This window comes from Eleutherodactylus coqui, chromosome 11, assembly GCF_035609145.1.
Source record: "Eleutherodactylus coqui strain aEleCoq1 chromosome 11, aEleCoq1.hap1, whole genome shotgun sequence".
In the NCBI taxonomy this organism is placed as follows: domain Eukaryota; kingdom Metazoa; phylum Chordata; class Amphibia; order Anura; family Eleutherodactylidae; genus Eleutherodactylus; species Eleutherodactylus coqui.
Window position 1 is genome coordinate 133,747,945 of NC_089847.1, and position 27,793 is coordinate 133,775,737.

The following is a 27,793-nucleotide window of genomic DNA, read 5'->3' on the forward strand; positions in this document are numbered from 1 at the left end:
TCAAAGCTGGAAGAGCCTGGACACTGTGTGCACCTAAGAGGAACCAGTCCAACCAGTTCTGTGCGTGCCAACTGGTGTCCGCTGCATTGTTGATCTTACTCCACTATAGGCGGTCACACCCTGATATAAGGAGCGCCATTTATTATCTGCAGTCCATCAGCTGATCGTTAGCGCTTTTACACGGCCTGAGGATATGGCGCTTGTATGGCGTTTCTATGGCGGCTTTGATATACATGTTAAGCGCACATCAAAAACGCTGCTGAAAAACGTGATTTTCTGCAGATCGACTGAAGGGCACTGAAATCATGTGCTTCACCCATAGAAGCCGAAAACTGCATCGCAAAACTGCCGCGCTTCGTGGTAAAAACGTATGCGGCTATCAGCAGCATCTTCAATGTACTATTAGACTGCACATCAAAAACGTCATGCAAGCACCATGTTGGGGCTCATTCACACGAGTGCGTATTTCGCTCATAATACAGGGAGCTGAACCTCCATTGATTTGCATTGGGGTATTCAGATATGCGCATTCTTGTAGGGTTTTTTGCGCATCTGAAGTACGCAGTGAAGTTCCTACTTCCGAATGCTGCATGTCTGACATATAGACTTCAGTGCAGGTTTGGAAATGCCTTAATCTCCCAGCAATATCATGTCGACGTGAAATTAATGGGGTCTATTCACTGGGTATCGCGCACGCAAAACGCTGCGCAAATCTGCCCGTGTGACACTAGCCTTAGTAACTGAGCTCTGTTAAAGCAGCTCTGCGGTACCGGATCAAAACTTGTCACAGAACTGGATGGGGGAGCTGTATTATTTGCTCCTTTTCTGGGTGTTCTGCTCTGCCTTCACCGGTTCTTGGCCCTTCTTCGGTCTTTCCATATGGCTACATCTCTTCCCAGACTACCCAATGCACACTGTGCACCAATCGTGCATCAGTAGTCTAAGATACTAAACGCTGCTCTGATTGGCCAGTGCTACTCAGGTGACCATTGCCTCAGACTACCATTGCACAGGGCAGTGACAGGAGCAGCACCACCATCTAAAAAACCGAAGAGGGTCTAGGAACTAACAGATCCAGGCGAGAGTGCTAAAAAGGAAGAGCGGCACATAATATCATTGCCCCTTCCCCTCTGGTCCCAGAAGTCCCTTTAATCCCACAATTCACTGCTTCTGGTAACTAGATAATATCTGAATACAGCTTTGGATGTGACTACAGAAGAAAGCATTATGGAAGCAGCAGTACAGTAAAGTATTTGATATACCATTGTATAAAGTGCTTACCTGGTCACATGATCTCAAAATACAGAATGGAACGTTTAAAGGGGCGGTTCACATTTAAAGCATCCTGAAGAAAACAATAAAATTCAGCTTTACAATGCTTTTTTTAATTCAAAGTAAGATTTATTCTTAGCAGGTAAACTATGATCTGGCCTAAATGTTGCCACAGAGGGATGTGAGAGGTGTCCGTGTTATTTTCGCTGCCGCTGCCACAAGTTTAGTTTTCCTGTGATGAACCCTCTGGGCATGGTAAACACTTGGAGCAATTTATAAAATGAGGAGGGGATCCTTACTACTGAGCCATTAAGGCGGACTTTATTACTATTGAGGCCACCAAGGGGGACACCAGGGGCGTAACCATAGAGGGTGCAGGGGATGTGGTTGCACCCGCACCCAGGAGCCTTAGGGGGCCCATAAGGCCTCTCTTCCCCATATAGGGAGCCCAGTACTATGAATAAAGCATTATAGTTGGGGGCCCTGTTACAGGTTTTGCATTGGGGCCCAGAAGCTTCAAGTTATGTCTCTGTGCAGCATGGTTTAGGTATGGGTACGGGTACAGATACAGATAGAGGGGGGGCCCCAGCTCACGTTTTGCATCAGGGCCCCTGAGCCTTTAGTTACGCCCCTGGGGTACACTTACTATTGGACCACTACTGGAGGCACTATTACTGTCACCTTAGACAATTCCCAATGGTTTAAATATGTGTTGGGTATCTTGCGTATTGGTGCTTTCAATGTCTGTAAAATGGGTGCAGGTTTTTTGCTTGGGGACATTGTCACTTTTCACTTTGCCTCAGGCAGCATAAAGCCTTATAGCACCCCTGTATCCACCTAAACATGTAGATAACGAGTAGATTGCAGGGCTGTGAGAGTCAGATATAGTTGCTGCCTCCTACGGACTTGGCACAGAGTACATTGCAGAAACAATGATGCCCTATATTGATTTTACATCATAGCTTCCCTCCGCCCATTCACGCCTCACCATGCTGGAAAAACGCGGGCACCCGGATGATTTATACATATGCAACTGGTATAAATAAAAGGGTTATACAATGTCATGTACATAAAGCTTCATCCCTATATAACAAAGTTCTGAAAACTTCTAAAACACTTTGTGTTTTTTTTTTATTTTTCAAGATCTCTGCTTCTTGCCAGTGAATGGCACTGCTGTTGTTTTCAAAATAACACAACTCTATTCAATCTAGGCAGTCCTGGACTTCAGACATTGTAGCAGGAGTGTATAAAGAACTCATGAGGCCTTATAGCCAAACTCAGAATATATAAAGAGTATATAAATGTTTATAACATGGAGGCTGTGATACAGCGGTACAGCTTCAGTATACCTTTAAATAATGCAGCCATGATATAATAGATTCCAGCTCTACACAGTGATTGTGATTACAGCTGTTACCTCTAGTGATGGTGATTACAGTACAGTTACCTCCAGTGATCACAGCTGGCATCTCTTCTAATTGCTGACCTTCGCTTTCCCTTTTCTTCTCTATCTGAGTCCAGACCACCATGTTGACTTCCAGCTACAACTCGTCTCTACACACTCTACCCATTCTGCCACTACTCCCAATAAAGCTCTCAGACCCTCACCTCCCGTAGTACTAGTGCTTGCTGTATTGCCTGATAGTACTAATGCCACCTCTACGGTCCCTATTACTAATAGTGCCCCTTTATGGCCTCACTTAGTAAAAATGCAGTCTCTGTGGCTCCTCTAAGTAATAGCAACACCTCTGTGCCCCCAATTAGTAATAGTGCCTCCTCTATGGCACCCACTAGGTAACTACAACCTCTCTGTGGCCCCACTAAATAATAGCAACCTTTCTATGCCCGTTACTAATAGTGCCTTCATTTTCCTCAATTAGTAATAGTGCCCTCTCTGCGTCATAGCAACTTCTCTGGGCTCTAACTACTAACAGTGCGCCCTTTATGGTCTCACTAAGTAACATTAACCCCTATGTGGTCTTGCTAAGTAACAGTTTCCGTTATGTGGTCCTACTAAGTCATAGCTCCACCTCTATGACTCTACTAAGTAATGCTGACCCCCTCCTGTTGTTCAAACTAACTAATAGGGACCTATCTGTGGCCCCACTATGTAATAGTGCCCTATCTGTGGCCCCACTATGTAATAGTGCCCCCTCCGTAGCCTAGTTAGTAGTGACCCTGAAACTCTGTCTGGTAGTACAACTAGCTTAGGACTGCCTGACAGCCCATGCTGTGTGCTACTTGACTCCTGATTAATGGGATTGAAGGTAGGCCGCTCGGCTCAGTGCCCCCCTGGACCACCGGTCCAATGGCTATGTTGTCAGCTGCTATTAGCAACATATCACTGCATTGTTGTTGTGTTGCTGATGTGTTTTGCTCACAGAGTATTGTCTACATTGGAAACAATTGTAGCAAACTCGAAGATGTAATATAGGGGGTTCAGAGGGTAGCAATCGCATCCGGGTCCTGATCTCTACCTCTGCAACATAAGAAGGCATCAGTCTTAAAAATGGGGCCTATGGCCACCTGCACGCGGGCGGAAATTCCGCGGCGGGGTTAACTAACGCAATCCTATGCAGACGGCCGCGATTTGGGCGCGCAAAATATCGCGCGGCAAACGCCCCGCACAGAAGTGTCACTCACCCACCGCCGGCTCCGGTCTGCACATCAAACAGCCGGAGCCCCGGATCCGACCCGCCCATCTGCAGGTGGCCTATTTCTGATTTTGTTTAAGAGGCTCAGTAGCCGAGATACCCCTCTTGCAGACCCTCAGCTCTATCAAGTATTACATCAGAGTTTTAGACCCATTGGTTATAAATCACACTGTTCCAATTCACAGATTGCAAGCAGAGATCTTGACAATGGTGAGGAATTGGAAAACAAAGTGTTAGAAAGTTGCAGAACATCTCATTATACAGCAGTAACAGGGAAACTCATTTAGGCTTCCTCTAATTATATATAGTGATATCGGGCACTGGACAGAATTATAGGGGCCCCATCTGATCACTGATCTGATTCCAGGCCCTGAGAACTGTATAAGACTCCATTCACTGAGTTCCCGGAGGGGAGAAAGTTACAAAGATCCAAAGAAAAACTTTCTAGCAGAACAAACATTGTAAAGAGAGCGAAGTCATCCACGGATAATGTGATTTCTCGTACAGCAGCCATGAATGGGATGTTTTGTTAGACGCCGTTCCACCTTATTTGGGATCTCAGCCATCTCTGTGACCCGAAAAAACAAGATGTAACATATAACTTTTCCTAATTCTTTGGTTCTTTTGTACGTTCGGAACCGTTGGCGGGCAGCGTCCTGCGCCTGGAATCATTAATAACAGGGCTGTTACATTGTGACAGATGCTCCGCTCAAAAATAGTTATCCAAGTTATCTCCAGCATCTTGTTTTGATGAAAGCGGAGACATGAGGTCCACGTGGTGACCGCACCGTTCCTGCTCATCAACACGCGGCACACAAATGATTACTGGCCTCTTGGCTGTCAATAGCTGCTTGGAAGGAATGTCATGTTCCCGGCGCTGGCGGTGAAGAGGCCAATGACTTAGGAAACGGCATCTCTGGATTATCACTGGTCTGCACGGAGCGGGGCTGTGAGGGATATTAGCAGACATCTTGGCACCTCGCTCCTCTGTGCTCATTTCGATGTAGAAGAATGTTTCCACCGCATGCGAATACTTTAGTGTAATTAGTATTAATAATCCATTTTTCCTTCCCAGTCCCCGTTGAGGATTGAAGGTTCTACCACATCTTCGTCCTACAAGAAATGAGAAGCTACCACCTTCTGTCCTGTGCTGGTGAAGATGGTTTGGTGGTGGCAAGAACCAGTACCAGATGGGACCTGATCTTCATTTTTTGCCATAAAACCATTCATTGTAGCCATTGCCTTTCCCTGACGGCGCTGCCATGTTATATGTCAGTAGCACCAGCAGACTACTTTGTTAGTTTTTTTCCTTCTGGAAAAATGCGTTTTCTGTGTTCTTATGACGCACTCTACTGCCATAATAGAGATTATACAGGGTGAGGCAAAAGTCTGGACACAGCCATTTAACAGGTGTAATAATGAGAAAATTGATTTCCAGTGTGTGAAAGTATTAACTGGGAGGGAGGCTGCATTTTTTGGTGGAGGAGACGTGTACAGTGGCCATTTTGAATACTGCCATACAGAATTCATCTCAGGTTTTCCAGATGGGAAGGGGGTCATGTGATACAGTATATCACTCTTGGCTAGAATTTTTCTGGAGGAGGGAATTGATGGGAAAGTGATCAAATTTGCCAATGACACAAAGCTAGGAGGGATAGCTAACACTAGAGAAGAGAGAGAGAGAGAGATATAGACGAGCTTAAACAGTGGGCAGCGACTAACAGAATGGCATTTAACAAGGAGAAATGCAAAGTCCTCCATTTAGGCAAGAAACATGAAAAAAGCACATACAGAATGGGAGGAATTGGGCTAAGCAGCACATGTGAAAAAGACTTGGGTATACTAATAGATCACAGACTGAACATGAGTCAACAATGTGATGCAGCAGCCAAAAAGGCAAACACAATTCTGGGATGTATTAAGAGAAGCATAGAGTCTAGATCACGTGAGGTCATTATTCCCCTCTACTTGTCCTTAGTCAGACCTCATCTGGAATACTGGGTCCAGTTCTGGGCACCCCACTTTAAAAAAGACATAGACAAACTGGAGCAAGTTCAGAGAAGAGTTACCAAGATGGTGAGCGGTCTGCAAATCATGTCCTATGAGGAACGGTTAAAGGATCTGGGAATGTTTAGGCTGAGAGGAACCTTAATAGCTGTCTACAAATATCTGAAGGGCTGTCACACTGCAGAGGGATCAGCCCTATTCTCATCTGCACAAGGAAAGACTAGAAGCAATGGGATGAAACTGAAAGGGAGGAGACACAGAGTAGATATTAGACAGTGAGGGGGATCAATGAGTGGAACAGGTTGCCACGGGAGGTGGGGAGTTCTCCTTCAATGGAAGTCTTCAAACAAAGGCTGGACAGACATCTGTATGGGATGATTTAGTGATCCTGCACTGAGCAGGGGGTTGGACCCGATGACCCTGGAGGTCCTTTCCAATTCTACCAGTCTATGATTCTATGATACTTAGATAGGGCAGAAACTGACACTTCCAGTGTGTTCCTGAGTAAATTCTAGCCAAGACTGATAGATCACATGACCCCTTCGCAGTTGAAAAAACCTGAGCTAAATTCAATATGGTGTAGTACACAACGGCTGCTGAAAAAGTCTCCTCCACCAAAAAATGCAGTCTCCCTCCCAATTAATACTTTAACCTAGTGGAAGTCAATTTTCACATTATTAGGCCACTTTCAAATGGCCATTAAACTCGCCCAAGTTCTGTCCGACACAAGCAAAACTCGCATGGAAAATGAACCCATTCATTCGAATAGGTTCATGCACGAGTGATTTTTCACTTGGATTGATGGTCTGAGTTTGAAAAAGCGCTACAAGTTCCATTTTTGTGTGAGTCTTCCATAAGAATGGAACAGATAATGTGCGGTGTCTCACACAGGCGGAGTGTCCATGTGCTGTGCGATGCGAGTTGTACCCGAGAATGTTGATCGCCCATGTAAATACAGCCTTATACGAGTTAAAGGGGTGTGTCCAGACTTTTGCCCACCCTATATGGTGGGATGTAATGAAGCCAGAGATGGGACTAGGTACAATTACATAGTCAAAAGGAAGTGAATTGAATGAGGCTTTCCCATGGGCTCTGAAAGCTATAGGGCCGCATAGTAGTTGCATGGTCTACTGCATACCAACTGTGGCTGTCAGGGCATGATGAGAGTTGTAGTCTTGTAACAACTGGAGGGCCACTGCTTTTTTACAGTGCCTGTGGCCACATCCTAACCTAGTATTACTTCAGCAGCCTATACTGACGATAGATATACACACACATGCAGAATCATCAATCACTCCTGTACCCAATAACTTCTGTCCATGTAAGGAAAGCAGAGATACATTAGTAAGCTCTTCCTGGCCGCGTTATGACTGCAGAGGTGGAACCATAAATTTCTCAGATTTCTTGGATGTACTTAAAAAGTGACAGTTCTGATAAGCTCCCATCTATTATACTGCCCCCCCATCCCCGTGTGCTTGGCAACGTTCTGTAATCAAAGCAACATGTTTTCTTCAGGGCAGTGGAGATGAAGGGTTAAAGTGATGTCTTTGTGTTGCTAAACATTGATTGATGTTCAACACATATGGCATCTGAAGAAAGTTGCACTTGGAGAGCGACGGGGGAGCAATACTTCAACTGTGAATTCGAGAAACGTTTCCAGAGTCCTGAGTGAGAAATCTGATCTAGATGCTTATAATATAGTGCCGGGGTGTAACGATAGAAGTCACATCCAGGTCCACCTCTGTTTTAGTAAGTACTTCTTTACTCCATTAAATAACATTTCAAAAGCTTATCTGCTTCACATTCTAAAGGCCTGTTTAAACACAACGATTATAATCACTTAAAGGGGTTGTCTCGCGCCGAAACGGCTTTTTTTTTTTTCAATAGGCGCGAGACAAACACAAGGGATGGGTTTAAAAAAAAAAAAAGTTTAGTACTTACCCGAATCCCCGCTCTGCGGTGACTTCTTACTTACCTTACCAAGATGGCCGCCGGGATCTTCACCCACGATGCACCGCGGGTCTTCTCCCATGGTGCACCGTGGGCTCTGTGCGATCCATTGCCGATTCCAGCTTCCTGATTGGCTGGAATCGGCACACGTGACGGGGCGGAGCTACGCGATGACGCGTAGAAGGGGGCGGAGCCAGAACACCGCTCGTGCCGAGACCCAAGAGAAGGGAGAAGACCCTTCTGCGCAAGCGCTTCTAATCAGGAGATTAGACGCTGAAATTAGACGGCACCATGGAGACGAGGACGCCAGCAACGGAACAGGTAAGTGAATAACTTCTGTATGGCTCATATTTAATGCACGATGTATATTACAAAGTGCATTAATATGGCCATACAGAAGTGCTTAACCCCACTTGCTTTCTTGGGACAACCCCTTTAAGCGACTTTTGAGCGATAATCGCTGTGCCATTTACAGCGCAAGATGATCGCTCAAGATGAGCTATCACCTTGCACTCGGAGCGGAGGATGCAGAAGACAAGCAGGGTGTCCCCGCTTTTTTCTGCATACAGCTGTTATACAGCCAAGCACTTGGAGCAGAGAATGCAAAAAACAAGCAGGGTGTCCCCGCTTGTCTTCTGCATCCAGATGTTTTCTACATGGAACGCCCGGCTGTTATACAGCTGAGCCCTCCGTGCCGGGTATAGAGAACAGAGCTGGACCGCTCTGTTCTTCATACTCAGCCTGTAATCAGGGAGCCGGATACAGCTGAAACAATAGTATCCCACTGTGAATCCCTGATAAAGCTCATCATGGTCTTTCAGCAGTTGTGCTGTTCCTCTATTATTCCTCCTGGAAATAACAATGAAAACATTTACAACTGTATGTTACCATTTCTCTTGTTGGCACCGATTGGACAGTGCCAGACTATGTAGTGATTAAGAAATGTATTCATACCTATCCAAGAGTAATAACAGAGGACACCCAGCTCACATACTCCTATGGCCAGCCCTGATTGGTGGTCCCATTACACATTTAAATGACACTTCTCCTACAATGATTAGAGAGTAGGCATGCCCTGTTCCACAAAAGAGTGCCCCCAAAACTGCACTGAACTCTCTGTTTTTATGCCCTTGAACAGTATCATTCGTTGGATAGTCTCATTAAAACATTGGCAGATACGACATCACTTGTATACTCATCCAAAGTTCTAGATGAAACACTCAAGACTTAGTGTCTTTGGTTTGCTGAGACTTGTAGTCCGCTCAGCCCCATTGAAGTGAATACCATATACAGCCCGTAGACAAGAGTGGTTCTGTTTCCGGAGGGAGGATGCCATGTTTTTCTGCACAGCCTGGCAAGTATCGATCAGTGTCTTGTTATTTGTACATCATTATGTCTGACCTGAAGGACATTCTGTACAGAAGAAGCTACACTGATGATTTGAGGTGCTTTACTGCCCCCTGGTGGCAGAATTAAGTGCAAACAACAAGCAGGAGGCTGAAATATTTCACATTTGAGCAACTTTTGGCCTTTTCTAGATTTATGTAACAGTTGTCATTTTCTAATATTAATCTCCCAGCAGCGCCATTTATACTTTGCTGTAATCCCGTCTAAACCCCCGTCTCTCACACATGGGCTCCATCCTCAATCCCATTAGATCCCACTTTAGGTACGAAACAACAATTGGTGTCATAGCCTTCAAGGACATTTGGTATGCACTATTTATGTGGTAATGGCATGTATTATTTGTCTGGGCACTTTATGGTAAAGTTTAGCTGGACCTGGTTGGTGTGCGCTGGTTGTCTGGTCACTTTGTGTATTGAGGTACCTCAGGGAAATGCAGTGGATATAGTATATCTTGGCTTTAGTAAAGCATTTGACAAAGTATCTCATAACATACTTATTGAAAAAAATGACCAAATCTGGGATTTACAAGGCAACTATTAGGTGGATTTACAACCGGCTGAGTGATCGTACTCAAAGAGCGGTCATAAATGGCTGCACATCCAAGTGGAAGAATGTATCAAGTGGGGAACCACAAGGCTCTGTCCTAGGCCCAGTGTTGGTCAACACTCTTATAAATGATCTGGAGGAGGGCATTGAGGGGAAACTGATCACATTTGCTGACGACACAAAGCTAGGAGGGATAGCTAACACTAGGGAAGATAGCGAGGATTCAAAAAGATCTAGAAAAGCTTGCACAGTGGGTGGTGACTAACAGAATGGTATTTAACAAGGAGAAATGCAAAGTCCTACATCTGGGCAAGAAAATCAAGAAAGCACATACAGAATGGGAGGAATTGGGCTAAGCAGCAGCACATGTGAAAAAGACTTGGCTATACTAATAGATCATAGACTGAACATGAGTCAACAATGTGATGCAGCAGCCAAAAAGGTAAACACAATTCTGGGATGTATTAAGAGAAGCATAGAGTCTAGATCACGTGAGGTCATTATCCCCCTCTACTCTTCCTTAGTCAGACCTTATCTGGAATACTATGTCCAGTTCTGGGCACCCCGATTTAGAAAAAAAAAGCCACAAGCAAACGAGCAAATTCAAAGAAGAGTTACCAAGATGGTGAGCGGTCTACAAATCAAGTCCTATGGGGAACGGTTAAAGGATCTGGGAATGTTAAGCAGAAGAGAAGACTGAGAGGAGACTTCATAGCGATCTACAAATATCTGAAGGGCTGTCACAGTGCAGAGGGATCAGCCCTATTCTCATCTGCACAAGGAAAGACTAGACGCAATGGGGTGAAACTGAAAGGGAGGAGACACAGATTAGATATTAGACAGTGAGGGGGATCAATGAGTGGAACAGGTTGCCACGGGAGGTGGGGAGTTCTTCAATGGAAGTGTTCAAACAAAGGCTGGACAGACATCTGTCTGGGATGATTTAGTGATCCTGCACTGAGCAGGGGGTTGGACCCGATGACCCTGGAGGTCCCTTCGACCTCTACCATTCTATGATACCTTTACACGGGCTGATAGTTTCCCGAAAAATCGCTTAAACAAGTGACTGTGAGTGACTTTTGCCCCGTGTACACATGGCCTCTGACAGGGCGCTGAGGGAGAAGTCGCCCAGTAGTCACTAGTCATTCCTTTTCACTGAGCTGAGACAGAACAACTACAGAGTCCCTTCTCACTCTCTGTAAATAGGACTGGTTCAATCTCTGGGCGACTGCCTGTTTGCAGTTAATGGTGGCCGGCGGCCAGAAGAGATCTCCGTCACAGTTCGTCTCCATGTAAAAAATGTATTCCGTGTAAAAATTGCTCCTGTGTAAAAGCAAAAAGCGATAGTTGCTGAGACGGCTGGTGGGAAATGATGTGCCTGACGCTAGTGGACACTATATGGCACCATCTATTGGGGCATTGTATTGACTGTTATCTGGGCAATGCATGGCTCATTTACGGCATGGGGGCTTTATTTGGAATGTGTATCTGGACATGGTATATACTATTTATCTGCTCACTACATTTATTATTTGTCTGGGCACTGTATGTATTAGTTATCTGTACATCATATGGCACTGTGTATCTGGGCACTACATGTTCTATTCCTCTAGTCTGCATACATTATGTCAGTGTTTATTGGGCATGGTATCTCCTATGTATCTGGGCACTACATGTTCTATTCCTCTAGTCTGTATACATTATGTCAGTGTTTATTGGGCATGGTATCTCCTATGTATCTGGGCACTGCATGTTCTATTCCTCTAGTCTGCATACATTATGTCAGTGTTTATTGGGCATGGTATCTCCTATGTATCTGGTCACTTGTTGGTACTTTGATATTAACAATGACTAATTGTAGGTGAGAAGACGTTCAAAAAACAGAAGCACACAGAGAACATGTAATATACAAATAAAGTGTATTAATATATGAGATAGGTCAGTGGCAGACATGCTACCTGTAGTAATAGGGACATTGCTAGGATGGGGGGGGGGGGGGGGTCTGAGAAGTTTGCTGGATATGAATAAGCAATATTTTTTTCTGGAATGTTTCAAATTAATATATGATAGAAAATCTCTTCCTGAGTCCCAGGCCGCCATGTTGATGCGGTCTTTTTATAGGAAGCTCATACACATGACCGGTCTGTACAGTAAAAGCGTCCTGCACCCTTTTTTTTCAATGAACAGAAGGCAAAATGTTGAGGCAAAGCCAAAGGAGTGAGAGACGACCACCGAAACATCATATTAGTCCATGATAGGATTATCACCACACAGGAATAGCTGAGGATGTTGGAGACTGTGCAGCCATGGCATTCTGTGTTTCTTTTTTTATGCTCATGATTTAACAAGGTCTTATAATGAGTGAGATTAATTCAATATGTAAAGACCAACTAGGGTATTATGATCTGTAGGGGGCAGTATTATAGTAGTTATATTCTTGTACATCGGGGGCAGTGTTATAGTAGTTATATTCTTGTACATAGGGGGCAGTATTATAGTAGTTATATTCTTGTACATAGGGGGGCAGTATTATAGTAGTTATATTCTTGTACATAGGGGGCAGTATTATAGTAGTTATATTCTTGTACACAGGGGGCAGTATTATAGTAGTTATATTCTTGTACATAGGAGCAGTATTATAGTAGTTATATTCTTGTACATAGGGGGCAGTATTATAGTAGTTATATTCTTGTACATAGGGGACAGTATTATAGTAGTTATATTCTTGTACACAGGGGGCAGTATTATAGTAGTTATAGTCTTGTACATAGGGGGCAGTATTATAGTAGTTATATTCTTGTACATAGGGGCAGTATTATAGTAGTTATATTCTTGTACATAGGGAGCAGTATTATAGTAGTTACATTCTTGTACATAGGGGGCAGTATTATAGTAGTTATATTCTTGTACATAGGGGGCAGTATTATAGTAGTTATATTCTTGTACATAGGGAGCAGTATTATAGTAGTTATATTCTTGTACATAGGGGGCAGTATTATAGTAGTTACATTCTTGTACATAGGGGGCAGTATTATAGTAGTTACATTCTTGTACATAGGGGGCAGTATTATAGTAGTTATATTCTTGTACATAGGGGCAGTATTATAGTAGTTATATTCTTGTACATAGGGAGCAGTATTATAGTAGTTATATTCTTGTACATAGGGGGCAATATTATAGTAGTTATATTCTTGTACATAGGGGGCAGTATTATAGTAGTTATATTCTTGTACATAGGGGGCAGTATTATAGTAGTTATATTTTTGTATATAGGAAGCAGTATTATAGTAGTTATATTCTTGTACATAGGGAGCAGTATTATAGTAGTTATATTCTTGTACATAGGGAGCAGTATTATAGTAGTTATATTCTTGTACATAGCAGGCAGTATTATAGTAGTTATATTCTTGTACATAGGGAGCAGTATTATAGTAGTTATATTCTTGTACATGGGGGCAGTATTATAGTAGTTATATTCTTGTACGTAGGAGGCAGTATTATAGTAGTTATATTCTTGTACATAGGGGGCAGTATTATAGTAGTTATATTTTTGTATATAGGAAGCAGCATTATAGTAGTTATATTCTTGTACGTAGGGTGACAGTATTATAGTAGTTATATTCTTGTACATAGGGGCAGTATTATAGTAGTTATATTCTTGTACGTAGGAGGCAGTATTATAGTAGTTATATTCTTGTACATAGGGGGCAGTATTACAGTAGTTATATTTTTGTATATAGGAAGCAGTATTATAGTAGTTATATTCTTGTACATAGGGGGCAGTATTATAGTAGTTATATTCTTGTACATAGGGAGCAGTATTATAGTAGTTATATTCTTGTACATAGGGGGCAGTATTATAGTAGTTATATTCTTGTACATAGGGAGCAGTATTATAGTAGTTATATTCTTGTACATAGGGGGCAGTATTATAGTAGTTATATTCTTGTATGTAGGAGGCAGTATTATAGTAGTTATATTCTTGTACATAGGGGGCAGTATTATAGTAGTTATATTTTTGTATATATGAAGCAGTAATATAGTAGTTATATTCTTGTACATAGGAGGCAGTATTATAGTAGTTATATTCTTTGTACATAGGGGGCAGTATTATAGTAGTTATATTCTTGTACATAGGGAGCAGTATTATAGTAGTTATATTCTTGTACATAGCAGGCAGTATTATAGTAGTTATATTCTTGTACATAGGAGCAGTATTATAGTAGTTATATTCTTGTACATAGGGGCCAGTATTATAGTAGTTCTATTCTTGTACATAGGAGACAGTATTATAGTAATTATATTCTTGTACATAGGAGCAGTATTATAGTAGTTATATTCTTGTACATAGGAGGCAGTATTATAGTAGTTATATTCTTGTACATAGGGAGCAGTATTATAGTAGTTATATTCTTGTACATAGGAGCAGTATTATAGTAGTTATATTCTTGTACATAGGGAGCAGTATTATAGTAGTTATATTCTTGTACATAGCAGGCAGTATTATAGTAGTTATATTCTTGTACATAGGAGCAGTATTATAGTAGTTATATTCTTGTACATAGGGAGCAGTATTATAGTAGTTATATTCTTGTACATAGCAGGCAGTATTATAGTAGTTATATTCTTCTACATAGGAGCAGTATTATAGTAGTTATATTCTTGTACATAGGAGCAGTATTATAGTAGTTATATTCTTGTACATAGGAGCAGTATTATAGTAGTTATATTCTTGTACATAGGAGCAGTATTATAGTAGTTATATTCTTGTACATAGGAGGCAGTATTATAGTAGTTATATTCTTGTACGTAGGAGGCAGTATTATAGTAGTTATATTCTTGTACATAGGAGCAGTATTATAGTAGTTATATTCTTGTACATAGGGGGCAGCATTATAGTAGTTATATTCTTGTACATAGAGGGCAGTATTATAGTAGTTATATTCTTGTACATAGGGGGCAGTATTATAGTAGTTGTATTCTTGTACATAGGAGCAGTATTATAGTAGTTATATTCTTGTACATAGGGGGCAGTATTATAGTAGTTATATTCTTGTACATAGAGGGCAGTATTATAGTAGTTATATTCTTGTACATAGGGAGCAGTATTATAGTAGTTATATTCTTGTATATAGAGGGCAGTATTATAGTAGTTATATTCTTGTACATAGGGGGCAGTATTATAGTAGTTATCTTCTTGTACATAGAGGGCAGTATTATAGTAGTTATATTCTTGTACATAGGGGGCAGTATTATAGTAGTTATATTCTTGTACACAGGGGGCAGTATTATAGTAATTATATTCTTGTACATAGGGAGCAGTATTATAGTAGTTATATTCTTGTACATAGGGGGCAGTATTATAGTAGTTATATTCTTGTACATAGGAGGCAGTATTATAGTAGTTATATTCTTGTACATGGGGGGCAGTATTATAGTAGTTATATCCTTGTACATAGGAGGCAGTATTATAGTAGTTATATTCATTTTATTCATTGTTGCTTTGGTATTATATTACATTAATAATCTTCTTTGGTGATAAATCTGCAGATGAACCTTCTTCACCTAAGAAATCTCGGAGTGATTCATTGTTGAAAATTTTCAAGAGAAGAAATTCGTCTGTATCTACGGAGTGGACATCTGTCAGGATTGGTCCAGAAGAAGAGACAGCTGACAATAATCCTATGGCCGTGCGTGTTATGGTGCTGAGTGACGACAGCAGGTGACTTTCTTGGTGATTTCTTTCCTGGTCAGCTTGAGTCCCTACTATTACTTGTGCCTGAGATTAACAGGACCAGTTACCAGATCATCAAATCTTCTGGGTTATCAGACTGTCATAGAAAAGTACATATAATGTGAGCTTCTAAGTCAGTCCCAGATAGTAAAGGTCCTCTTACATTAACAGATATAGTACCAATCAGCAAGATCAAAGCTCTTTTACCTGCCCTTTACTTGGGCTGATGCAGTAAAACCTCTGTGTTCCTTCAGCTCAGACACAGAGAATCGTCCTGAGGAGTACAGCAAAAAGTTACATCGCAGGAGGCTGTCATCACGAAAGAAGAAGGAATCTACCTCCACCGGGACCTCGGGGAAGCATGGGGAAGTGCCAGATGACACCGGTCACCCCTGTAAAGCTACAGATGGTAAGTGACAGGAATTATTCGAGGAGCAGGCGGTTATCCCCAGAGCCATGAAGACGATTTTTAAGGATTGTACGGGACTTTTTTAGATTTTTTTTACTATTCATGTTAAAGGGTAACATAGTTTGGAAAACCGAAAAATACAAATGTTCATCTAGATCAGCCTATTAACTCTCAATGTTGATCTATAGGAAAACGAAAAAAACCCAATGAGGTAGAAGCCAATTTTCCCCATTTAAGGGGGAAAAAAATCCTTCCCCGACTCCAATCTGGCAATAAAAATAATCACTGGCCCTTCTGAAGGTATTAATGATTATAACATATAATATTATATCGTCCAGCTCCCTCTTGAACTCTTTTATGGAATTTGCCATCACCACGTCTTCCAGTAGAGTTCTTGTTGTGTCATCAATAGATGATCGGGGGTGATGGTTAGGAAGCAGATCACGCTGACCGTAGCGCAGTGGCCTGCGTTGGTTTGGAATGAGTTTAATGGTAACTGTTGCTGCAATACCAAACCGGACTGCTACACTATGCTCAGCACGATGTGCTTCTTGCACTTTCCATAGTGACAGGCACGCCGGTAATCAGCAGAACGGTGGGGATCTGAGTGACGGACCCCCGCTGATTATCTATTGATGACCTATCCTGAGGACACTTCATCAATAGAAAAAAATCTGAAAAATCCCTGACAATCCCTTTCATCACTGTGTGTGGAAAAAGTTCTGCATCTTTCCAATTTAAGTTGGGTTTCAATTAAGCAACATTTTTAGGGTCTCTGCTTGTTGTCAGTAAATGGGAACCTTCTTGTTTATATTCAGAACTGGAAAAGACCTAATACTCTTTAACACTGAAGGTTTGTTACAGTTGTTTCCAGTGCAGACCATTCTATGTAATGTGTGTCAATCTGGAGTCCAGACACTATAGTACAGGGAGGATTTTACAACTGGCACAAACTCTCAGCTGTGGGAGGTATTAGAAGAGAAGAGGTATTCAGTCTTTGAATGTAAAGCAGAATGTTTCTGTTCTCTGACAGTAAGCAGAGGTATTCAGAAACATCTTGAAAGTATCACAGAAAGGGGCAGAACTTTTCATTATTCAGTGATTAAAAAGGTTTCCCAAGAAATCAAGTTAACCTTTCACCATAGGTAGGGGATAACTTGCTGATTGTTGGCAGTCCAACAGCTAGGACCCCGCTGATGGGGGGAATGGGAGTCTAGAGCATCTCCAAATGAATGGAACTGTTCGGGTCGGATTCCACACGTGGGAGCCTGCAGCGGAATTCGACCCTGTGCCATTCGGTGTCTGCGTGTACCTGTATTGCGGATGGATAATCTGTACTGCGGATGGACCCCATGGATTGCCATCGGACATGCGCTGTACAAATGTTTTTTTTTTTATTTTGATTCCCACTCCGTCAGTAGGCTATGCTGTGGAATCCACAACCTTTCCGCAATATCAATTGTGGGAGGGCCGTGGGTCGGACAGCTTCCATTGACTTCAATGGAAGCCGTCCATGCAGAATCCACACGAAAATGGAGCATGTTGCAACTTTTTCCTCCGCTCACAGAAATCTCAATCCAATTCTGTGAGTGTGCAGGAAGAACCGCTTTTATGTGGCATGTATCAAACAGCATTTGCTGCGGATCTGTGGTGCAGACGCCGACCGTGGTTTCCGCAATGCAAATAAGTTCTCGTGCAGCTGAGCCAAGAGAAACAAAAAGTCGACTCCAGCGGTCAAAAGAGCTCAAATCACCGAGCAGCAGAAAAATATCACCTGTCAGATGGATCCAGATTTCTGTTGCTGATGGGAGGTCAGAATTTGGCGCAAGCAGCATGAGTCGCTGACCCCTTCCTGTCAGCTGATCAGAACATGTCAGCACCACCATCTAATCTGCAGCAACTAAAGAAGCTTCCCGTCCGCAGGGGCCGATATTACGATTTCAACATGTAGTGGAACTTATGCCACAATGAATTGCTGCAGTTCTGAAGGCCAAAGGCAATCCAATGCACGACTAGTTGGGGGGCTTAAATAAAGGGTCCATTTAGTTTATACATCTGCATAGTGAGTTGGCTCCATCCAACATCCCGTTATTGTGCAGTTGTCCCACTGGGTGGACTATGGGCCTCAGAGTTCCTGGACACCAGTTGTAACAACCCCGGTACCTGCACCCCTGGAATTTGCTATATTTTTTGCTATCTCCTCTTTATACATTTTCATTAATCAGGTTTCCTCCCCTCTTCTGTTGCAGCACTTGTTCGAGCAGGCAACGTTTCTGCAAATAAATCTCAGAGGTGGAAGCAGAAAATTCAGTCTAGTAAGTTACATCCATTCTGTGCCGTATCAGAAACCAGGTACCGACCCTATAGACTGGGCAGTGAAATGCGCTGCAGTCTGATGTCCATAAAGCTAAATCCCTGCATAATTAAGCATTTGGTAACTTTCTAAAAACTTATAGCACAGTTTAATGCAGAAAGTGCAAAATTACATAAACTCACACATTTTGATCTCTAAGCTTCTTAGTTGTTGTAGGTGGCTAAAAACATTTGAGTACAAAACGCATACGCCATTATACGCTCTCCGCACTTACAGTAAATACAACATGTTCGTTATGTTTTGGAAATAAAGAAGCGATATCTTTTACACGACAGATGCGGCATATTCACAGGTTTTAGGATCGCTGTTTTTCCTGCAGGTCAGCAGATACTCCATAGGCCGAATCCAGACGAACGTATTATGGGCGCATTTCTGCATCCGTAGTAGGGACGTGTGCCCCGACCTGACTGTAGGTGTCACTGACCAAAATTCGGAGCATCATCCATCTTTATGATGCTCTGAGTTTGGGTCATTAAACCCCGCGGTCAGGCCGGGACACATGTCCGTATTATAGATGCAAAACTCGCCCGTAATGCGCTCATCTGGGACCGGCCATAGACCAATAAATAAGGATGTAACACATGATGGCTGTGGATGCAGACAGCGCTGTTTATTTCTGAACTCTGTAACTTTCTGTAGATTTTGTTTTAAAACCTTCACCCTTTATCAAGACTTTTGCAGTCAGTAAATGGAAACTTCTTGTTTATACCCATAGTTTAGACACTTGTACAAGCCCAATACGTCTCACAGCTGAGGGTTTGCTACAAATATTTCCAATCTATACAATTCTCCAAGCTAAACAGTCCAGGTTTTAACATCCTGCCTACACTGATACATTGTAACAAATCAGGACAAAAGGGAGATGTCTGCTGCTGATGTGTTTGATTCACAAAGAATTGCCACAAACCTTCAGCTGTGAAGAGTATGTCTATAAGGATATTGAGACTTTGAATGTATACAAGCACGTTCCATTCATTGACAGCTAGCAGGGATCTTGAGATGGGGATAAATTGAAACAAAAAGTATATTAGAAAATTACTGAGCTTTTCATTGAACTATAAATTAAAGGGGTTGTGCCAAGGTGGCATCCTCTAATCATATGTCCTATCAGGGCATATGATCATTATATAATGTGGTCTGCGGCTCAGGGTCCCCCACTCGAACACCCCTCTGTTATCCTGTTTCCCTGAAAATAAGACTTACCCCGAAAAGAAGCCCTCAAATGATTTTTCAGGATTTGTGAGGATGCTTGAACTATAAGCCCTACGTATTCAGAACGAAGAATCAATTAGTAGGAGGGGCTTCCATTCAGGTGCACCTTCTATGGTTCTGGTATTACAGGGCCGCCATTCATTTCCACCACAGAGGAACATTAGCTTGTTGCTGGGTGTGCCAAGAGGGGAGGGCATTAGTTCTTTGCCCTGGACCCTGCATTCTTTGGAGGACTTGTACATTTTGGCACCAGCCCTTCATTCTCTACTTACTGTATATAAGACTGGAAATCTCTTATAATTGGCACTTCAGGGCTCTTTTATTTCTGAAAGTCGGACATATGGATGCAGAAGAGAGAGGGAGCATATGAGGACCAATGTCTGTTTAAGCATGGTATTTCACCAGCGCATTATCAATCACCACCACCAGGGTGCACCCTAATAAAATGAGTTGGCCATGTCTATACTAAGCACAAGCTATAAATTGCTGAGGACAAATGTCCAGTACCCAATCCGGTCATAAATTGCATCCTTTCTTCCTATGTACCAAGACATTTTAAAGATCTTTTTACACATATTTATATACTAAAGTCAGATATTTCACCCTGGATATCAGCCATGTATTCATCTTTTATATCAAAGCAAGTTTTAAGAGTGGTGAATTTTGCATCTTCTAAATACATGAGGCTCGACACTAAATAAATACCCCTTCTACAAGCCCCTGCTAAGGAGAGAATCCCAAAGGACGAATACAGAGTGTCAAGGCTACAAACATACTGTAAATCAGTACTATAAGGGAAGTGTAATACAGCAGACTCTAGAGGGCGCTCTTCCTCTTTCTGACAATACAGGAGCACAGAATGTCACTGTAAGCGTTTTTCTGTCAGATAAAGAATTTGAAAAATGCTGCCTGGAATATTTCTCCCTCACCCAGAAAAAAAAGCCACATCTTAAGGAGCAACTAAAGTGTTATACAGTATAGCACATTACAGAGTCATTATCTCAGTGGGAAATCAATGAATTGTAAGGTGGACAGGATACATCCACTATAGATATTGATATGAAAGGTTCAGTTAATACTATACTGTATTACTGCTCCCTATGTACAAGAATATACCTACTATAATACAGCCTCCTATGTACAAGAATATAACTACTATAATACTGCCCCTATGTACAAGAATAGAACTACTATAATACTGCCCCCTATGTACAAGAATATAACTACTATAATACTGCCCCCTATGTACAAGAATATAACTACTATAATACTGCCCTCTTTGTACAAGAATATAACTACTATAATACTGTCCCCCTGTGTTCAAGAATATAACTACTATAATACTGCTCCCTATGTACAAGAATATAACTACTATAATACTGCCTCCTATGTACAAGAATATAACTACTATAATACTGCCCCCTATGTACAAGAATATAACTACTATAATACTGCCCCCTATGTACAAGAATATAACTACTATAATACTGCCTCCTATGTACAAGAATATAACTACTATAATACTGCCCCTATGTACAAGAATATAACTACTATAATACTGCCCCTATGTACAAGAATGTAGCTACTATAAAACTGCCCCCTATGTACAAGAATATAACTACTATAATACTGCCCCCTATGTACCAGCATAAACTACTATAATACTGCCCCCTATGTACAAGAATATAACTACTATAATACTGCTCCCTATGTACAAGAATATAACTACTATAATACTGCCCCCTATGTACAAGAATATAACTACTATAATACTGCTCCCTATGTACAAGAATATAACTACTATAATTCTGCCCCCTATATACAAGAATATAACTACTATAATACTGCCCCCTATGTACAAGAATATAACTACTATAATACTGCTCCTATGTACAAGAATAGAACTACTATAGTACTGCCTCCTATGTACAAGAATATAACTACTATAATACTGCCCCCTATGTACAAGAATAGAACTACTATAATACTGCCTCCTATGTACAAGAATATAACTACTATAATACTGCCCCCTATGTACAAGAATATGACTGCTATAATACTGCCCCCTATGTACAAGAATATAACTACTATAATACTGCTCCTATGTACAAGAATATAACTACTATTATACTGCCTCCTATGTACAAGAATATAACTACTATAATACTGCCCCCTATGTACAAGAATATAACTACTATAATACTGCCCCCTATGTACAAGAATATAACTACTATAATACTGCCCCCTATGTACAAGAATATAACTACTATAATACTGCTCCTATGTACAAGAACATAACTACTATAATACTGCTCTTATGTGCAAGAATATAACTACTATAATACTGCCCTCCATGTACAAGAATAAAACTACTATAATACTGATCCTATGTACAAGAATATTACTACTATAATACTGCCCCCTATGTACAAGAATATAACTACTATAATACTGGCCCCTATGTACAAGAATATAACTACTATAATACTGCCTCCTATGTACAAGAATATAACTACTATAATACTGCCCCCTATGTACAAGAATATAACTACTATAATACTGCCCCCTATGTACAAGAATATAACTACTATAATACTGCCCCCTATGTACAAGAATATAACTACTATAATACTGCCCCCTATGTACAAGAATATAACTACTATGATACTGCCCCCTATGTACAAGAATATAACTACTATGATACTGCCCCCTATGTACAAGAATATAACTACTATAATACTGCCTCCTATGTACAAGAATAGAACTACTATAATACTGCCTCCTATGTACAAGAATATAACTACTATAATACTGCCTCCTATGTACAAGAATAGAACTACTATAATACTGCCCCCTACGTATAAGAATATAACTACTATAATACTGCCCCCTATGTACAAGAATATAACTACTATAATACTGCCCCCTCTGTACAAGTATATAACTACTATAATACTGCCCCCTGTGTACAAGAATATAACTACTATAATACTGCTCCCTATGTACAAGAATATAACTACTATAATACTGCCCCCTATGTACAAGAATATAACTACTATAATACTGCCTCCTATGTACAAGAATATAACTACTATAATACTGCCTCCTATGTACAAGAATATAACTACTATAATACTGCCCCCTATGTACAAGAATATAACTACTATAATACTGCCCCTATGTACAAGAATAGAACTACTATAATACTGCCTCCTATGTACAAGAATATAACTACTATAATACTGCCTCCTATGTACAAGAATAGAACTACTATAATACTGCCCCCTACGTATAAGAATATAACTACTATAATACTGCCCCCTATGTACAAGAATATAACTACTATAATACTGCCCCCTCTGTACAAGTATATAACTACTATAATACTGCCCCCTGTGTACAAGAATATAACTACTATAATACTGCTCCCTATGTACAAGAATATAACTACTATAATACTGGCCCCTATGTACAAGAATATAACTACTATAATACTGCCTCCTATGTACAAGAATATAACTACTATAATACTGCCCCCTATGTACAAGAATATAACTACTATAATACTGCCCCCTCTGTACAAGTATATAACTACTATAATACTGCCCCCTGTGTACAAGAATATAACTACTATAATACTGCTCCCTATGTACAAGAATATAACTACTATAATACTGCCCCCTATGTACAAGAATATAACTACTATAATACTGGCCCCTATGTACAAGAATATAACTACTATAATACTGCCTCCTATGTACAAGAATATAACTACTATAATACTGCCCCCTATGTACAAGAATATAATTACTATAATACAGCCCCCTATGTATAAGAATATAGCTACTATAATACTGCCCCTATGTACAAGAATATAACTACTATAATACTGCCTCCTATGTACAAGAATATAACTACTATAATACTGGCCCCTATGTACAAGAATATAATTACTATAATACAGCCCCCTATGTATAAGAATATAGCTACTATAATACTGCCCCTATGTACAAGAATATAACTACTATAATACTACCCCCTATGTACAAGAATATAACTACTCTAATACTGCCCCCTATGTACAAGAATATAACTACTATAATACTGCCTCCTATGTACAAGAATATAACTACTATAATACTGGCCCCTATGTACAAGAATATAATTACTATAATACAGCCCCCTATGTATAAGAATATAGCTACTATAATACTGCCCCTATGTACAAGAATATAACTACTATAATACTGCCTCCTATGTACAAGAATATAACTACTATAATACTGCCCCCTATGTACAAGAATATAACTACTATAATACTGCCTCCTATGTACAAGAATATAACTACTATAATACTGCCCCCTATGTACAAGAATATAACTACTATAATACTACTCCTATGTACAAGAATATAACTACTATAATACTGCCCCCTATGTACAAGAATATAACTACTATAATACTGCCTCCTATGTACAAGAATATAACTACTATAATACTGCCCCCCATGTACAAGAATATAACTACTATAATACTGCCCCCTATGTACAAGAATATAACTACTATAATACTGCCTCCTATGTACAAGAATATAACTACTATAATACTGCTCCTATGTACAAGAATAGAACTACTATGAACTAGACTCTGGTCGGGTTGTTTTAGGATAACATTGGAGAACTGCTCTAACCTGCATTTCTTTAAATCTACCTTTCAGCGTTCCCTCTCCTAATTGCTAGAAGATTATCTCATGTTTCAAGAGACAGCTCCCCGGATGATGAGGTAACGTGATTACACAGAAAGCAGAATGTGATTGGCTTGTACTTTCCTATATACCCCGTCTTCAGTGTCTGTCACCTTCTATACTGACCCACATTTTCTATTCAGTCAGTTATCCTGGTAGGACAAGAAATGCCCGGTTCACAGAAACATTCTCAGCATCTCTCAACAGTGATGCGATTTCTTGCTCTTCTCACAAATCCTCGGCACTTCATATCTCATTATTGTCTCTCGTCCTCTCTGTAGATGCCCCTGCCATCCGCCAAGTGAATGTGTTACAGAAGCTATACCACTGGTAATTGCTAAAGGCAACATCAGTGACTACACTTCTAAAGTTTCTGCATTCACTGCCCTCCCGCACTGTTACAGTTCGGTTTCTACGTTGTAGCAACTAGTAGCTTTTATATCCATGACACATATTTTCCTGCAGTTTGGAGAATGGGCTGAACTGGTTGAATGTTTGCTTATTTATTTTGAGCCTCACAAATTACACTATATTGACAAAAGTATTGAACCACCACCAATCCTGTGCTGTCAGGTGATGTGGGAGCATGACAAATCCCAGTACAGAAAGCATCAGGTGCCCCCAGATGTAGAGCCGACAACAGAGTATAGTAGTGGGATGTCACCGTCCAATCAATATGGGACATCGCAGCTTCTTGACCTTCCAGAGTCCACTGTTGGTCATGGTATTGGTAGATGGAAGCCATCCGGTGTGTGCGGTGCCGCCACGGTCAGGGAGACTTCGTAAACTGTCAGAACGTGGACAATGAAGCCTTGTAGGAGCTGTGAAGACATCACACACATCGTCTGCCCTCACTCAGGAGGTCTCGCAGACCGTTGGGACATCCATTAGCACCCTCCATAGGGAACGGCATGTGAAGGGTAACCATGGACGAGCGGCTGCACACAACACCACAGCAGTGAATGTACAGCGGCTCCTGCAATGGGGCTTGTAGCGTTGGACTTTAAATGAGTGGAAGCAAGTGTTGTGGACAGATGAATCACAGGACACCATCTCCCAGCTGAACCACAGTCCGTGCAGCGGTTGCCTGGAGAGCGGTTTTTACATGATGGCATCATCCCATCAGTGAAGTTTGGAGGAGGTTCTGTTATGGTGTGGGGATGTTTCTGCTGAGAAGGACTGGGGCCATTGGGTATAGTGAAGTCCCCCCTCACCACCAATGGGTACAGAGACATCCCGGATAATGTGGCATCACCTTCCCTAATACTCTGGTACAGCTCCGTGTCTCTACTGACATGACCGAGCGCCATGTCATACGGGAAGCATTGTTGAGGCTTAGTTTGAGGAGTAAAACATCTACAAACTTCCTTAGCCAGCCCAAAGTTTTGATCACAGTCCCATTGAGCATTTTTGGGACGAACTAGAATGCCATATCCATGCACACCCAACACGCCCATCATCCTTCTCATCACTATCTGATGCTCTCCTCGAAGAATGGAGGAACATACCTCCACACATCTGAGTTTGGTGGAAAGCGGCCTAGGAGGGTTACTAAGTCATTGAGGCCAAAGGTGGCCCAACACTGTACTGAAAAATGTGAATAAAATGAAATGTTATCATCTTCTATGTGTAACCCAATACATTTGTCAACATAGTTGTACGTTACCATGTTAGTAAATGTGTCAGGCTCCACCCCTGTATGTTTTTTCCCTCTTTGACAGGTGTACATATTCATGTGATCAATAAACTGCAGTAAAAGTAGGATTTTCTATACTTTTCTATTCTATCATAGCTGGCCTCCCAAAGAATGTCATCGATGTACCTTCATATAGTGACTGGATATTTCCTTGACTGCACCATCTGTTATCTCTTCTATTTCCTTTCTCATCCAGGTGTTCAAGAAAAACACATCTGAACATTTCAGTGAGCCTTATATTGAAGGCCAAGTATCCCCAGTAGAGGAATACCACACCATACCTTCATATATACCTCATCACAAGGCTCTGCTGGGCAACAGTACAGCCTTAGAACATGGATTACAAGGGTCATCAGCAAATTCCACTCCAGCTTCCAACCAACAGTATTTCTACCACAAAAATATGCTGGATGGAAATAGAGATGGGAATGCTGGGAATGATCCTCTTTCTGGCAATCCCAATGTCCACGGTAATGTTTTTGAGATAGACGAAAATGAATATGAAAGTTTCATACGAAACAAGTCAAGACCAGAACAAGAGAAACCCCAAAACCCAACGCTTAAAAAATTAGTCCTTTCAAACGAGGAAAAATCCAAGCTTCTTGATTGGAGTTCTACAAATCCAAGACCACCGGTCAAAAATGTGAATGAACATAGCCCCTTCCATGTCCGTCATGACCCTGGCGGGGAGTTGGAGAACAAGGGTAAATCAGCCTTTGCAATATTATCCAACGCAATTAAGAGGTCATTTATGCGTTCTGTCAGTTCTTCCCCCGACACCACCAAAAACACTTCGTCTGCTAAAACTAAACCAGGATCACCAGGCGGCTACTTGGATCTTCCTGGTTCTTTTTTCAGGAGAAGCCATAGTAATTCGGAAAGTCTTATAAACCCCAACGACACTGAGATGAGTTTCATGTCCAACCATTTGTCCACATCCCATGATTTCAAGGCATCCACTGATGGCAGCTCTTCAAACCCTGGATTTGTGTCATCTCTAAAGGCAAAACAAGACTCATCGAAAGTAGAGGACATGCCAAAAATGTTGGAAAAGTTCAGCATTGGAGATAACTCAAGTAGTGCAAATGGCGATGTGCATTTAAGGAACAGACAAAGTTCTTTCTTCTCCTCGCTCAGACTGATAAACAAAGGGTCAAAGACTCCCTCGAATGCTCCATCAAATGACTCTTGGTATAAACCCTGGAACTTTCAGAGGAAAGCAAGTGAAAAAGAAGTGGAACGGAGGCCCCATTCTAATTCTATAGCGGTACCAAATCATCAAACAATGGACGAACCAGGTAAATCATTAGTTTGTGTTATTCTATACTCTATGTTACCATATTACCATATAAATATGGCAGATATAGACCTGGGATCACTTCTCACCAGCTATGTATGGTGCCAGTCATGTGTCATATGACAGTACACCATATTAGCCCCATAATGACACACGCCTTTTTATATTTTTGGTTTCTCCTTGCTGCTTTCAAAAAAATCGTAACCTTTATTTGTCCATCAGCATAGCTGCCTGAGGGTTTGCTTTTTGTGGGGTGAGTTGTATTTTTTAATTCTACTATAAAGGCTGGATTCACATGAAAGTATATTGGCTCGGTTTTCACGCCGAGCCGATATATGCCGTCTCTCTCTCTGCAGGGGGGGAAGGCTGGAAGAGCCAGGAGCAGTGCTCTGAGCTCCCGCCCCCTCTCTGCCTCCTCTCTGCCCCTCTGCACTATTTGCAATGGGGAGAGGCGGGATGGGGGTGGGGCTAATTCTCAGAACTTAGCTCCA

The 27,793-nt window shown here is 41.3% G+C and overlaps 1 protein-coding gene across 2 annotated transcripts in view; it reads left to right on the forward strand.

The window, feature by feature from the left end:
- Window positions 1-27,793, forward strand: part of MICAL2 (microtubule associated monooxygenase, calponin and LIM domain containing 2) — a 229,108-nt gene that overhangs the window by 163,415 nt on the left and 37,900 nt on the right. For both annotated transcript variants that reach the window (XM_066583556.1, XM_066583555.1), the window contains 5 exons: window positions 15,387-15,558; window positions 15,825-15,979; window positions 18,229-18,294; window positions 24,283-24,347; window positions 26,202-27,303. In XM_066583556.1, coding sequence (XP_066439653.1) covers window positions 15,387-15,558; window positions 15,825-15,979; window positions 18,229-18,294; window positions 24,283-24,347; window positions 26,202-27,303 — 1,560 coding nt within the window. The remainder of the gene's footprint in view (window positions 1-15,386; window positions 15,559-15,824; window positions 15,980-18,228; window positions 18,295-24,282; window positions 24,348-26,201; window positions 27,304-27,793) is intronic.